Here is a 13,505-nt window from a genome sequence, read left to right on the forward strand (position 1 = left end):
TTCAGGACACCTCAAAAGGCATGTTCTAGAACCAAACCAGTAGACTCAGAAGAACATACAAACAATCTCTAAGCAAAACAGCCTGCTCACTGTGAGCCTTCCTCTAGGGCAAGAGCTCCTCAGCTCGTCATGTTCCATCCACGCATAACAGCTTCCAGACGAACAAAGCACGGAGAAGGAGCTCTCATAATATCCAACAGCCATTTTTTCCCCTGGAATTGCATTGCAGTACCGGCCAGAAGATCCCAAGGAACTGAACTGATATTCCTTGTATGTTGAGCTGATTCACTCGACAACGAAGGACCGATTATTTGGGAGAGAGTTATTAGAAGATAATTTAACAAAGTTAATTTAACAAAACAGCAATGACTTACATCTGCCTTCAGAAAGTCTAATTGACAACTTCACCAGTCTCTGCATCATGACCTTTAGTGTCAGGATTGAAGAGATTTCCTCTTAGATACAGCAATTATTTTCTTGTTATATTAAAATAACGCAAGAAAGTTCATTAGCTAAGACTTCAGGTTTAGTGTGCTTTATCAACCACTACCAAAACTCAGCTAAAGAAATACTGACTCTGAAATAAATGGCTGTTTGTTGAGGTGTTCATTTCTTTTCCTGTTTGTTTTTTTTTGTTGCTTGTTTGCTAAATATGCAGGTACAAACACAGTGTTTCCTAAGAAGTCATTACTTAGCTTTCCATAAATATATTTCAACAATAATAGTAATATTCACCAAGGACATAAAAAAATTAAACTGAAACAATAATGTATTTGGTGTCAACTGCAGCCATCAGTGAGCATCTGTTAGGTTGGATATTAGGAAGAACTTCTTTACCAAAAGGGTTGTCAGGCATTGGAATGGGCTGCCCAGGGAAGTGGTTCAGTCATCATCCCTGGAGGTCTTTAAAAGATGTTTAGATGTAGAGCTTAGGGATACAGCTTAGTGGAGGACTTGTTAGTGTTAGACCAGAGGTTGGACTGGGCGATCTTGGAGGTCTCTTCCAACCTAGGTGATTCTGTGATTCTGTCTGCTAACTTAAGAGCTCCTCTGAAGCCAAGTGAAGCCAGCCATTGAGGAAGCACGGAATCACATTTTCTGAGAAGACTCCAAAAATGATATAAAGCCATATTCAACGGCTTACAGGAAAATCCTGAAGTAGAACATTCCTCTGATGAGCTTGCTCAGGGAAGTCCCTTGCTCCTGGCTTTATAGCCAATCTCGCCAACTTACCTGAAAACCACCCACAGGACTTCACTGCTTGTCCTTCCAGCTTATGAAAAGGATTTGCAGCAACTCTATTTTCCTAGTATATGGACTCTTCTAAGAAAAACATACACACTTACTCTGTCACTCACTGAAGACCCTTGCTCCGAAGATTAAGAAGCTCATTCTAGCTTAACATACTTTTTTCCTTTTTTCTTTTAAGTGCAGCCTAACAGGAAACATTAGTGTACCAACCCAGATAACCAGCAAAACGGAAAAAGGAAAGCGGTGTTGCTTGTTCACAAACTGAAAGCAAAACATGATTTCTCTTAAGAAAAAAAAAAAAAAAAGACTGATTTTTAAAGCCTTGGTGTTGAGCACCAAGAATAAAAGGAAATTCATGCTATGTGCACTAGCCAAGGAAGTCTAAGCTTAAGTGTACGGCATGTTCAATATACACAAGGAGAATATGCACTGCAGGAGCACAGGAAAAAAAAAATCACATTTTTAAAAACATTTTCCAGCACATATCTTCATAAAGTCAAAGCAGCCTAGCCATTGGTACAGTAACCAGAGTACTTCAGCCTGCTACAAACAGGAGAGGAGAGCAGTTCTCGATGCCTCGCCAACACCAGCACCCTCAGAACTGCCTGGCCCACGTTACTGCAACTTCACCCAACAGCTGAAGTACACAGAAAAAAAGATTTATTAAAAAAGCAGACTGAAATTACTATTAAAATCATACTGTGAATAGCTCTCTGTACCAACATTAAGCTCTGAATTATTTAAAGCAGCTCTGAAATACCATGATACGCACTACAGAGACCCCAAAAGCCTATGATGACAATCAGTGGCTTTTCTTATGACATGGTAATGCCAAAAACAGGATGCCCCCGGGTAGAGCAAAGAAGTCTTTCAAGTTATCTCCTCTAGAACAGAAATTAGTTGTCTATTTTAAAGCGATGTTATCTTACGCCTCCATTAAGAAAGAAGTCATACGCTCCCTCGAGCTCTCCCTGTTGGAGGGGTGTGTACATGCGCAAGCATATTTTATTTTATTTTTTTTAACAGTTGACTTTTATTGCCACCACATTCCAGCATTAATTTTCACCTTGGGGCAACCACTGTTGTTTTTGAGCTAGTAATGCAAGTGACTGCCAAGTCGGGCAAGAAGCAAGTCAATGTTGCTTTGGCATCATATGGTTGTAAACACTTTCATTTAACTCTTAGTTGGAAAGCCAAAAATAGATTCAAAGAAAGGATACTACCACTACTAACAATGTACTTTTTTTTTTTCCCTTCCTGCCACAATCAGCTTCTCGGAATGCTGAGAACACCTCCAGCAAGCTGATCAGAGGCTGTCTCATCCTTAACCTCCACTACATACCCTCACATAACAGAACTGGCAATCACTAAGCTGTTTGCTTCTCATTTCAAACCATATTGCCAAAAATCTAGCTTCAGCTTCAGGTTGCCAACCACACCTCCACCAAGGCGCAGATAACAAATTCACTGCCTCACATCTCTGATGTTTGTGATTAATTTCTTGCCTCTTTACCCCCTCCCCCAAAAAAATGAATGTGTGGTTATCAAACTGTACTACATAACCTACTCCTGGATTTCAATATAAACAACATTCAGCATCTGGCAATTATCTTTGTTGGTATTTATGCCAATCAACTCATGTTTGTAAGAGCTGAATCTAGTTCAAGGAGCCATCATGTTACATGCTTAACTTTTCAACTTCCTGAAAGTTTGGCCAGATTTCAGAAATCTTTGAATGTGTAGTACAAGAACTAGTGCATCAGAACAACATCAAGAGTGTGGTTTGAGGCAAATATGACAGCCTACACACAGCCTTATTTTTTAGAAGAAAACAGGCAACTGTTTGAAAGAAAACATTAATTTTACTGAAGTCCAGCCCAAGTTTCTTTCACTCACCTCAGAAAACTCTGTATGTTTCTCTGTGTTGACAGAGCTAGCTCTGAGGAACTGCTACAGGAACATGGTCTTTGGAAAGGCTCGTCAGAACTAGCTTCAGCTCGGTTTCACCTGATTTGCAAAACCCTATATTGTTGCAATGCCTTACATGTACTAAGTAGGGAACAGATTTTATTACGCGAATCTTCATTCAAGTCCAGAATAAAGGCCAATCTATCCCTAAGAGATAAAAGAGGCCTAGTGAGGCAGGCTGATATGGAACAAGAAAAATGCTGAAAGCACAGTCCAGTGCTATGTTGCTTCAGTGCACAAAAAAAAAAAAAAAACAGTTTGAAACAGTTTGCTACATCTCACAGCAACAGAGTTAAGAAGGGATACAAGAAACAAAAAGCGACTTTGGGAATACAGGTATTTGAAATTTCACTAAGCTGCTACAGAGCACTGCATCTGAGCCCAGCAAATGAAAACAGCAAGATGTAACAACAGCAAGAGGGACAGAGCAGTAAGCAACCAGCAGCTCGAGGTGCAATTTGTTCCCTCGTACTGTTAAGATCTCCTGCTAATGGCACAAGCTTTATGAATGGGGAAATGGGGTTTCAGCTGCCCTCCTGTGTGAAACTGACGGTTTCAGCGCTCGCCACAAGCAGAGGTCACCTGTCAGGGATGCTCCAAGCAGGTCGGTGCAGCGTGTGACTCACTCATGCGGCAGGCTCATCCCGCTGACCTCTCTCCTCACCAGCACGCACCACTGGCACGCTGCCGGCCGCTGCAAGGTCCACAGGCGCACCCAGAGCTTCAGCTGGACGCCACGTATCGAACGCCTGACCAGCTGAAAAAGCAGCAGCTGCTATAGATAGCTATTGATCCTGCTATTCCCGGCCCCGCGCGGCCTGACAAACACCTCTTCAGATGAGAGTTTTTAGGAAAAGGGGTTTGGTGGAAGGAAAACACAAAGATTCCTTTTTTTTTTTTTTTGAAATGGATATATGCAGACAAGTGATACAGAGGCATTAGGTCTGAGGACTTAAGCAGCAGTCAACTGATCAGTGGCAACCACTTAACCCCAAGAACCTGCCTGCTGACAACTTCTCTCCCGTTGCATTGTAATTGCCGTGCATCAACTGACGAGCAGGGGCATTACCACACAAACTTCTCTGAGGGAGGATTAAGAATCCACACACTGCAGTAACTGCACATTAGTGGTCCGGGGGTAAGAAGTGTGTGACCCCACAGCACGCAGAGCAACGATGGGGAGCTACCAGGCAGCAAGCACTGAGATCAGCAGAGGAGATGTGGTAAGAAGCTGCAACTCTGTTCTGCAGTAGTAGTAAGGCATATGACAGGACTGAAGGAGCAGAAAAATAAGATTCTTTAGGATAACAAGCATAGCTTTATAATAATTTAAGACTTCAAAATCCTATTTACCTGTGTGAATTATGCGCTCCGAATAAATCAGGTACCTGCAGTACTATGAAAAGACAGCGACCAACAAGTCTGCTGATGAAAGGGGTGAATGAGAACTGAACCATGCAGTGAAGACAGCACAGGTTTTTTTTTGCTGTATCATACACACTGGTACATGGGGCAGGAGTATTAATATTAGAGATACAGTATATTTTTGTACTGTCTTTGTTTTGATAAAATGATTACCTAAAATCATTTGCTTGCATCAATTTGCCATTCCCATATCCATTAACAAATGAAATTTTAGTAATTAAATTCCCTTATTCGGTTCCACTTTGAAATGTAGGAATCAGAACAAGAAATGTTTTCCTTTAACTTTCCATTACCCATGGAATTGATAAAAATACAATGTATGCTTTTAGAAATTGCCAGGTTTGAGAGCAGCAATGCTAACTGCTTGCTAACAGGAACCTATATCAATAAAACAAAAAAAACAAAAACAAAAAAACACAAAAGCACGTTTTTTCTGGCAACTTCTCCTGAATCTCAAACCTGTTCTTGCTCTATTCTACTGTCTGGACCGTGATTTATGTGATACCAGGTAAACAGACTTTGCTCTGCAAGCCACTGAAGCCCAAATGTAGTTTAAGTACAGAAGTCTCACAGATGTATTTGCTTTATCAAAAGCATCATTTTACCAGATACCCCTTAGAAGCAGATTAAGACCAATTCAAGCATAACAGTGGAAGAACCAGCACATACTATGCCTATCGCGTAGACACATCGCAGCCGCTGGACACAAATTGAGCTTGGTCTGCAAGGTCAGATGTTGCTGAAGCCACAATACTAGTTTTGATAAATGCAAGTCTGTCTCCTGACAAGGAAACCCCATATTCTTTCTCTAAGCACAAGGGTACTCTCAACCTCCAAACCTAAGATAAAATAAGTTTGGGGGTGCTGTCTGGAAGAAGTACAGCCATAATACAGCTTACGACCAGATACACTGGTTTGCCTACTTGTACCTCTTCCAGATGCCACAGTCAGCCAGCCAAACAAACGACTGAAGAAGCCATTAGGACACCTGAGAGTTAGGAGACAAGAGGGTACAGCCACCGATTTCAGAGCACAACTTCTTGCAATGCCTTTTTTTACAGGTGTTGTAAAAGTAAACAGTAAACAATCCTCAGTTCTTGGTCAGGACTGTTTTTATGGGCTGCGTCTGCACAGAACCAGGCACAACTGGAAAACCACACCAGAGTTCCCAGAATTTCAATGCAAGTATCATGCAATTTTCTAAGACATCTTAAGCTCTGCTACAATTTACTCAGTCCTTCAGGGAAATAGTTGTATTAACACACTTTCCATGGGAAAGTATTTGGTCTCATCCACAGGTACTCTAGCAACCCTGTGGCACGATGAACAGAAAGAACCATCTTAGAATGAACAGGGTATAACAGTGAAATAAGAATCAGAAGCATGGACTGCAGAAAGCCACAAGTAGCAAGGGTCAGGCAGAGTTGCAATCTTTCTTTATGGATTTGTACTGATATGAAAAGCACAAAAGTCATTTTCACACTCTTGCCTACCAGCGGTAACAAAACCACCAGGGGTATTCTTGCACAACACAGAGCAAGATAGCTTAATAGCTCAGTGCCACAGGAAGAGAACATTCTTATTTTCCCTCCCATTCTAAGATAAGGTCCTTTGTGCTTACCTTGTCCAGGGTTCCTCTTTGCATTAGGCTCCTCTGAGCCAAGTAAACTCAGTTTTGTTTACTAAAACAGTAGAAAGTAAACCCAACCCCAAAAAAGAGTTCCCTGCCATTTTGGTGAGTTAAACCAACTTAGTAGAAGCAGTCAAGTGCAAGAGTGAGCACATGGGAGGAGGCCAAGAGCACAGGAGGCCCACCAACAGGAAACGGAAGAAAGGAGGGTGGAAAGAAAAAAAAACTCTTTCCTCGCAGCAGCAGCAACAAGCAGTGAGAAATGGCAGGACTGGCCATGAAACTCAAGCCTGAGATAACATCACAGCTTCGCCCTTTCCTCGATTCCACTGAGCTGGGCGGGAAGGAGTAAGAAATGAGTCGCATCCCCGGCACCCGCAGGGGAGCCAGCCTGCCTCCCGCCAGGGCGCCGTGTGGGCACTCACCTGGGCGCCTCCATCTTCTGGGGCCGAGCCGAGCCACCACGCTCGGTGCCCCTCGCCCCAGGCAGCCCCGCCACATCCCCACATCCCGCTTTATTTCCTCACCAGCCAGGGACGTGAGGGAAGAGCCATTCATTCGCACAGCCGGCTGCCTGCGGGAACATCCCTTTGCTGCTAAATTAAAGTCTCCCAAGTTCAAGTTCGCGCTCTGCCGGCTGCGGAGCGGGCCGTGCTGTGCCCGCGCGGTGCCGTGCCCGCTGGCAGGCTGAGGGGCAGCGTGCGGGGCTGCTCCGGGCGGCGTTCACACAGCGAGACGCGGCCGAGCCCCGTGCTGCAGGCGGCGCGGGGCCGTGCGGCCAGCGGCAGGGGGACACCCGGCACATGGCCGCTGCTGCCCGGGGAGCCGGGCGACAAGCAGCCTCCCCCGGGGCCGGCTACCTCGCTGCTTCGGCGGGGGCTGCGGGAAGGCGCTGTAAAGGCAGACAAAGGGCGGGCGGCGGCAGCGCCCCGGGCACGCTGCTCCTGCCGCCCGCGGCGCCTCGGGGAGACAAAGGGGCCCCGGGGCACCGCCGGGCCGCGTCCCCCCCCCCCCCGCTCCCTTCCCCTCCCCGGCCCCCTCCTCACCTGGCACCTGCAGACGATGTCGGCGTCCTGCGCCAGCAGGTCCACCACCTTGCCCTTGCCCTCGTCGCCCCACTGCGCGCCCAGCACCACCGTCACCTTGTTGCCGAGGGGCCGGGCGGCGCTCCCCCCGTTGGGCACGGCGGCCGCCGGGGCTCCCTGCTCCGCCATGGCCCGCGCTGCCCCCTCCGGCTGCGGCTCCGCTCCTGGTCCCGGCCCCGCTCCCGGCTGCGGCTGCCGCGGGGCTCCGGGCACATGCGGCAGCGGCAGCGCGCGGCGGCCCCGCTTCCCCCGCCTCCTCCCGGCCGCGCCGCGGTGCCGCTGCCGCATCCAGGCGCCGCCGGCCCCCGCCCCGCCGCTCCCCGCCCTCCCCCGCCGGAGGAGGCCCGGCCCGCCCCGCTCCCCCGGGGAACCGCGAGGCCGCCGCCGCCGCTGCGGGCGGCTTTTGTCCGTCCCTGCCGCCCTCCCCGTTCCCCCAGCCCGCCCGCCGCTTCTCCCGCGCCTCGCAGCGCGGACTACATTACCCAGCGTGCCCCGCGGCAAGCCCCTCGCAGAGCGCCGCGCGGGGCCGCGCGCGGGGCGTGCTGGGGGTTGTAGGCCGCGCGGGCAGCACCTGTAGCGGGGCGGGGGGGTGGCGGCTGCCCCATGCGGCCGCAGCCGTGGCCCTTAGGGGCTGTGGGGCGGGCTGAGGGGCCCGGCGCTGCCCCCGCTGCCGCCATGGCCGGGGGGTGAAGCCCCGCCGTGAGGGGCTCCTGGCCGCGGCTCGGGCTGGGGCCTGGTGGCGGCCGGTTCCCCTCATGGCCCCCCGGGCACGGCGCAGACCTGGCCCGGCACCTCCGCTCCTTGTGCTCCGCAAATCGCGCCCGCGGTTCTTAGCGTGAATGTCAGACCCGCAAATAAATGCTTTGGGTACACCACAGCGTCGTGTGTGTGTTCAATTCTGCACGCTTAATGGTGAAGTAGCCAGGGGCTATACGTGAGAAGCCATTTTCTCCAGAGCCACCAGAACATGGCCCCCAGCTTCCTCCTGAGAAGAAAACGAGAATGGAAAAACCCATAGCAGAGAAATGCCCTCATCGTGCATACTTGAGGGTTTAGGAGTGGAACTGGTGCCTCAGAGGCTGTTTCATTCTTTCCTCTTTCACAGAATCAACACCCCTAGGGGGAAGATTTTTTTTGTAAAGTAGCTATTAAAAAGGCAGAAGTCTGAATGATGTAATTATTGCTAAGACGAACTATTCAGAAACCTGAGTCACTGAGCAGTCACAGTCTGGGAGTTGGAATCGGGTTTTCAGTTGCTTCTTTGCACCTTCAGGCTTGCTCTAATCAAGAATTAGAAGAGGTATAAAAGTCATCAGAGTAAAGTTTAACTATGTCTTGTAAAGCTAGAGAGATATAAAACAGAAGATTAAGTATAAAGTTGACTGTATAAAGTTGACTGAGAACATGAAAAAAAAAAATCTAAGTCCTGAATGTCATTGCAAAGAGGTGCTATGGCAAAGCAGTCAGCAGTTCTGTACAAAGATCTTGAGCAATTGCAAACGATACACAAGGCAATTGTTTATATACACTTCTCAGAGTAAATGGTCCCCTAAGCACTTGGTATAGTCCATAGTATTGATAGTTTTGGCTGCTTGTGCTAAAAAACATAGACATGATAAATCACTGGACAGGGATCGTGGGAAGTCACTAAAAAGCACAAGGAGCTGCCGAAGTCTCTCCAGTTCTGCTGACACAAAGGCAACTTTTGTTCTAGTGCAGTCACTTTGAAAGAAGAAACTGAGGCTGTACATCATGTCATGATTCCACAAAAAGTGGTCTTGATTTATTTTTTACGATATGATTTTCCAGTGTAGCTGAATGATACTAAAGCCTCACCACTGCCAACACAAACATTCCCTTGAATCTCAAAATAAGTTTGAGCCTGTCAGGGTAGTGTTCTAGTAACATGGTGTTAATGTAATCATAGAATAGTTCAGGTTGAAAGAGACCTCCAAGATCATCTGGTCCAACTGTCCCCCTACCACCGCTGTCACCCACTAAACCGTGTCCCTAAGCACAACGTCCAACCTTTGCTTAAACACTCCCAGGGACAGTGACTCCACCACCTTCCAGGGCAACCCCTTCCAATGCCTGACTGCTCTTCCTGAAAAGAAATTCCTCCTAATTTCCAACCCGATATTTCCAACCCGAAATATCTTGTAATGCTACTTTTCAAAGAGGTATCAGACACACACTGTCGTTGCACTGCTATTTTTATGTTGGCATAGGAGAGTTCTGAAATGTGTGGTTTTGTATGTTATCTTGGTAGGTATAGAACCAAAGAAGAAAACTATGAACTCTTTACTTCCAGAAAACCTGTAAGTGTTTAATGAAGATCAAGTTTAATGAAGATCAGTACTGATTGATACAGCAAGATTTACAGCTTTTAGTTACAGATCCATCATGCTTAGTTAGTATCTATCATTCCCCCACCTCCTTTTCTTTGCAAAATAAATGAATACTTTTCATTCTAATACAGTAAAAGATGCTAAATGTCCTTTATTTACTTATAGTATATACTACTTATAGTATAGTTCTAGAAAATATTAACTCTCGACTAAAGTACAAAAACAACTGGTATCTAAAGCCCCTTATCAAAAATAGGCATTTGTTGTAGCATAAGTAAGAGGTTAGAATAACACAGTGCAGAAATTCTCTGTTGCTTTTATTTTGCTTTATTCACTATAAGCAAGAGAACCAGTAAGTGCATGCAATGTTACGGTAATGTTTTTTTCTTCTAATATGGAGGGAATCCATTCACTTTTTTTTTTTTTTACTTTTTTTTTTTTCTAGTTCAGCAAGCTGAATCTGCTCAGGTGAGCATTTAGAGTTGACAATAAGTTGCAAGAGTTTGTGTTCAACAAATAAAGGAATGCGATTGCCCGTTCTGGCATTAGCAAGTTTGGGATTGGTATTGACTTTGTAAAACTGAACACAATGTACAAATGTACATTGATAAAGCTTAGGGTTCATCATCTTCTGAATTGTTCAATGCTTTTTATTGGAGGCATTTATGTTTATCACAAATTTGACCACAAGTTGGATACACTCAGGATTTCCATATTACAGTCATTTCCTGCCTCCCAATAAACTTCAAGAGGCTCAGACAGGAACTTTTAATAAATTAACACAGACCAGATGCAGCATGAGATAATTTCTGCATTTCATTCAGATGAGTTGAAGAGATATGTGGAATGTTTACATCAGTATGATTTAATTGTTCTGATGGAGTACCCCACATTGGTGAAGTAACCCGCATACTCTGATATGTTTCGTGTTTTTTTTCTTATTTTTTTTAAGTATTACAGATAAGTTGTTCTAAATTGTTTGGAGCTGAATTTAAGATAGAATTTCAGTAGTTCATAAAATCCAAGATGAGCATGAATAAAGGAAAAATGCTGTAAAAGAGCCAAGAATGTCAGGTGGACTATTAGCTAATGCTCAGCATGGCTGATGGGTCATAAAGTGTTATTTCTCCATCCTTACTAATACTTCTTAATTGTGTTGAAGGGCAACTGAAGGATGTTAATACTTTTCTGATACTGTTTTCCCTACTGAAAGCAGTTTCTGAGTTTCTTTCAGGAAAATTATAGACTGAAGAGAGAAATAGTCCATGGCAATGAAATTGTCAGGGTATCTGGTACAAGTTTTTTGTTAAATCTAGTTCTGTTTGTGACAGTGATGTAATACTCAGATATTTAACACCCAGGTCTTACCTGTGCTACAATAGTGGTTGTGGAAAAGAAGTCCATGGGCCATGGTTAGCTAATCTGTAGGTGTCCCACAGAACTATGTTAAAATGTTAACATTAATCACATTAAGTCATTAACATTTTTAATAAAATGAAGGTTTATTTAACCTCCTAATTATTTGCACCAACTTTGCAGCATTTTCCTGTTTTAAAATTGATATTATGAGGTAGAGTCCCTCACAAAAAAGAATTGGTTGTTGATAGTGCTACAGTGCAAAAAAGCCTTAAGAATTACTGTGCTAGACAAGGTTGGCATCTTTAGCACTCCAGACCCTCCAAAATGCTGTCACTCTACCTTTTAAGAACAAGAACTGATTATACAGTAAGGACATACATAATTTAATTTGAACAGTGTGCTTAATGTAATTGATCCCTGCTTGTTGATTTTTTAATTATTTATTCCAATTAAAAAAATCTGTAAGTATTTTTGTTAAATTCATTAATCTTTTTATCATGATAAAAACTGGATTAAGAACGTTATAAAGCAATACCTGTACATGTTCTCATAATTGATACCTTTGTACACACAGCAAGTGTTTTCAGCTCTTTAGTTAGGTATATCTAGATTATGAAAGAACTTCATTTACTAAGTGGGAATTTCCTGATGCATGCACTACAGAAGATAAAAAGAAAGAATTTAAAAAATGAGAAACATCACCACAATAAGCAAGACTTTGAATTCAGTGAGAGAATAATTAAGAGAATACAGTATACTTTTGAAATTTCATTGGTACATTACAGAGGTGGGTTTTTTACATGCTTTTTACATTTTACATGTTTTTTACATTTCTTTTTTACAAAGAAGGTAGCAGCTGACAGGGCTGGATATGTACAGGAAAATAAAATAACTGGTTTTTGTTCTTTGAAAAGATTTAAAGCTAGATCCTTTGCTTGGAAATAAGTTTTGTGAATTATGATTTGCAAAGACAAACATTTTATGTAATAATACTAAAGAAAATAAGTGAAGAAGTTTTAGGCGAGTTCTTCAAATCTGCATGCTCCATTTTTCCCTGAGAGAATGGCAAATAAATCGCTGTCATTGCAGAGCAGAAGTAGAAATCGACTTTTTGTACAGATGATGTTTTGGGACAAGATGGATGAGAATAAACTGGTTAATGGGATGAAATGTGACCTTATAGACAGGCAATCAGGATGTACAGGCTGCTGGAATGTCCCATACCATACCTCATGCTTAGAGAGCTCAAGGATAGGGAAGTGTGCCCCGGCAGTTGGCTCTGATTAGGGGGCTTGTTTATTCAGCTGTTGAAAGAGGGCAGTCTTGTAGTTCTTAATTTCCTCAGTGTCACTCTGATACTGTACAGTAACTAGGTTGTCTCACATACAAGAAAGGAAAGGCTTAGCCAAAAGCTTAATAAATATTTCATATGCTTTTAGGCTCAAGTTTCTCTCACGTTCTCTTTTTTTTTTTTTTTTTTAATTTTGTACAAAGAACTTCTAAGTAATGTCCTACAAATATAATTTTTTGATCTTAGAGATCTAGATTGTCTGTCATCCAAATACTGAACTGCTAGACTGTATTGTCTATTTAATAGAAACATGGGGTTTGTTTCTTGCACAGACTTTTGAAGAGGACTCTTAAATCCTAAATTCTCATGATTTAATCTAGTTAGATTCTCAGACACTTGTATCTGTTTTTAAGTACCGTGTTATGTATAGTGTTTATTTTTATTTAAAAAAAAATATCAGTTCACCAAAAACACTGAACCATCAGTTTTCTTGGACTTATAGAAAAAAAAAAAAAAAAAAGACTGAAGTAAGCTGTGAAAATAAATTGTGAAAAAAAATGTGTTCTGATCATTATGTACTTGGTGATGGTTTGGATGCGGATGTCTCTTATTGCATCCATAGTCTCTTGTGAAATGGAGCTCCAGAACTGAACATGCTGTTTATAAAATAACCTCTCTTCCAAGTAAGAACAGAGTTTAACTAGTATTGTGATGGTTCATTGGCTTGCAAGCTTAGTCAATGAATTCTGAGATTTCTGATAGCCCCTTTTATTTTGTTAAAATGCTAAATATTTTACACTCATGCCCCTAACATCCAGTTCCTCTGCTTGCTCTAGAGGCCTACCTGCATGTTGTATCTTCTCTGGTGAGGCAGCTGCTTATCAAATAGTAGCAAAAAACCTCAGTTTTCTCACAATAGTTCTTGTAATGACCACTGAGTCTTTTTATACCAAATTCTGTCATATGATTACATCTTAAAAAAAAAGTGCAATTTTAACAGATTTTAATCTTTAATTAAATGAGAGATAAGAAACCATCGTACAGGCATTATTCAATTTCTTACTGAGATCACTAGAATTCTTGATTCTTAAATGGATTTGTAGTAATAGTATTTCCTGCCTGTTAAACGGGAATGACACGGATCATGT

General features: G+C 43.5%; 1 protein-coding gene across 3 annotated transcripts in view; it reads right to left on the reverse strand.

The window, feature by feature from the left end:
- The window catches only part of ADSS2 (adenylosuccinate synthase 2), a 34,089-nt gene extending 26,416 nt beyond the window's left edge, over window positions 1-7,673 (reverse strand). Inside the window, exon 1 of one of the 3 annotated variants that reach the window (XM_027453850.3) lies at window positions 7,321-7,673. In XM_027453850.3, coding sequence (XP_027309651.3) covers window positions 7,321-7,647 — 327 coding nt within the window. In that variant the 5' untranslated portion in view covers window positions 7,648-7,673. Of the gene's footprint in view, window positions 1-6,265; window positions 6,305-6,801; window positions 6,844-7,320 lie in introns of those variants that run through there. The other 2 variants (XM_072035639.1, XM_005017949.6) reach the window with 2 other exon arrangements.
- Window positions 7,674-13,505: the final 5,832 nt, after the last annotated feature.

The sequence above is a fragment of the Anas platyrhynchos genome, chromosome 3 (genome assembly GCF_047663525.1).
Source record: "Anas platyrhynchos isolate ZD024472 breed Pekin duck chromosome 3, IASCAAS_PekinDuck_T2T, whole genome shotgun sequence".
Taxonomy (NCBI): domain Eukaryota; kingdom Metazoa; phylum Chordata; class Aves; order Anseriformes; family Anatidae; genus Anas; species Anas platyrhynchos.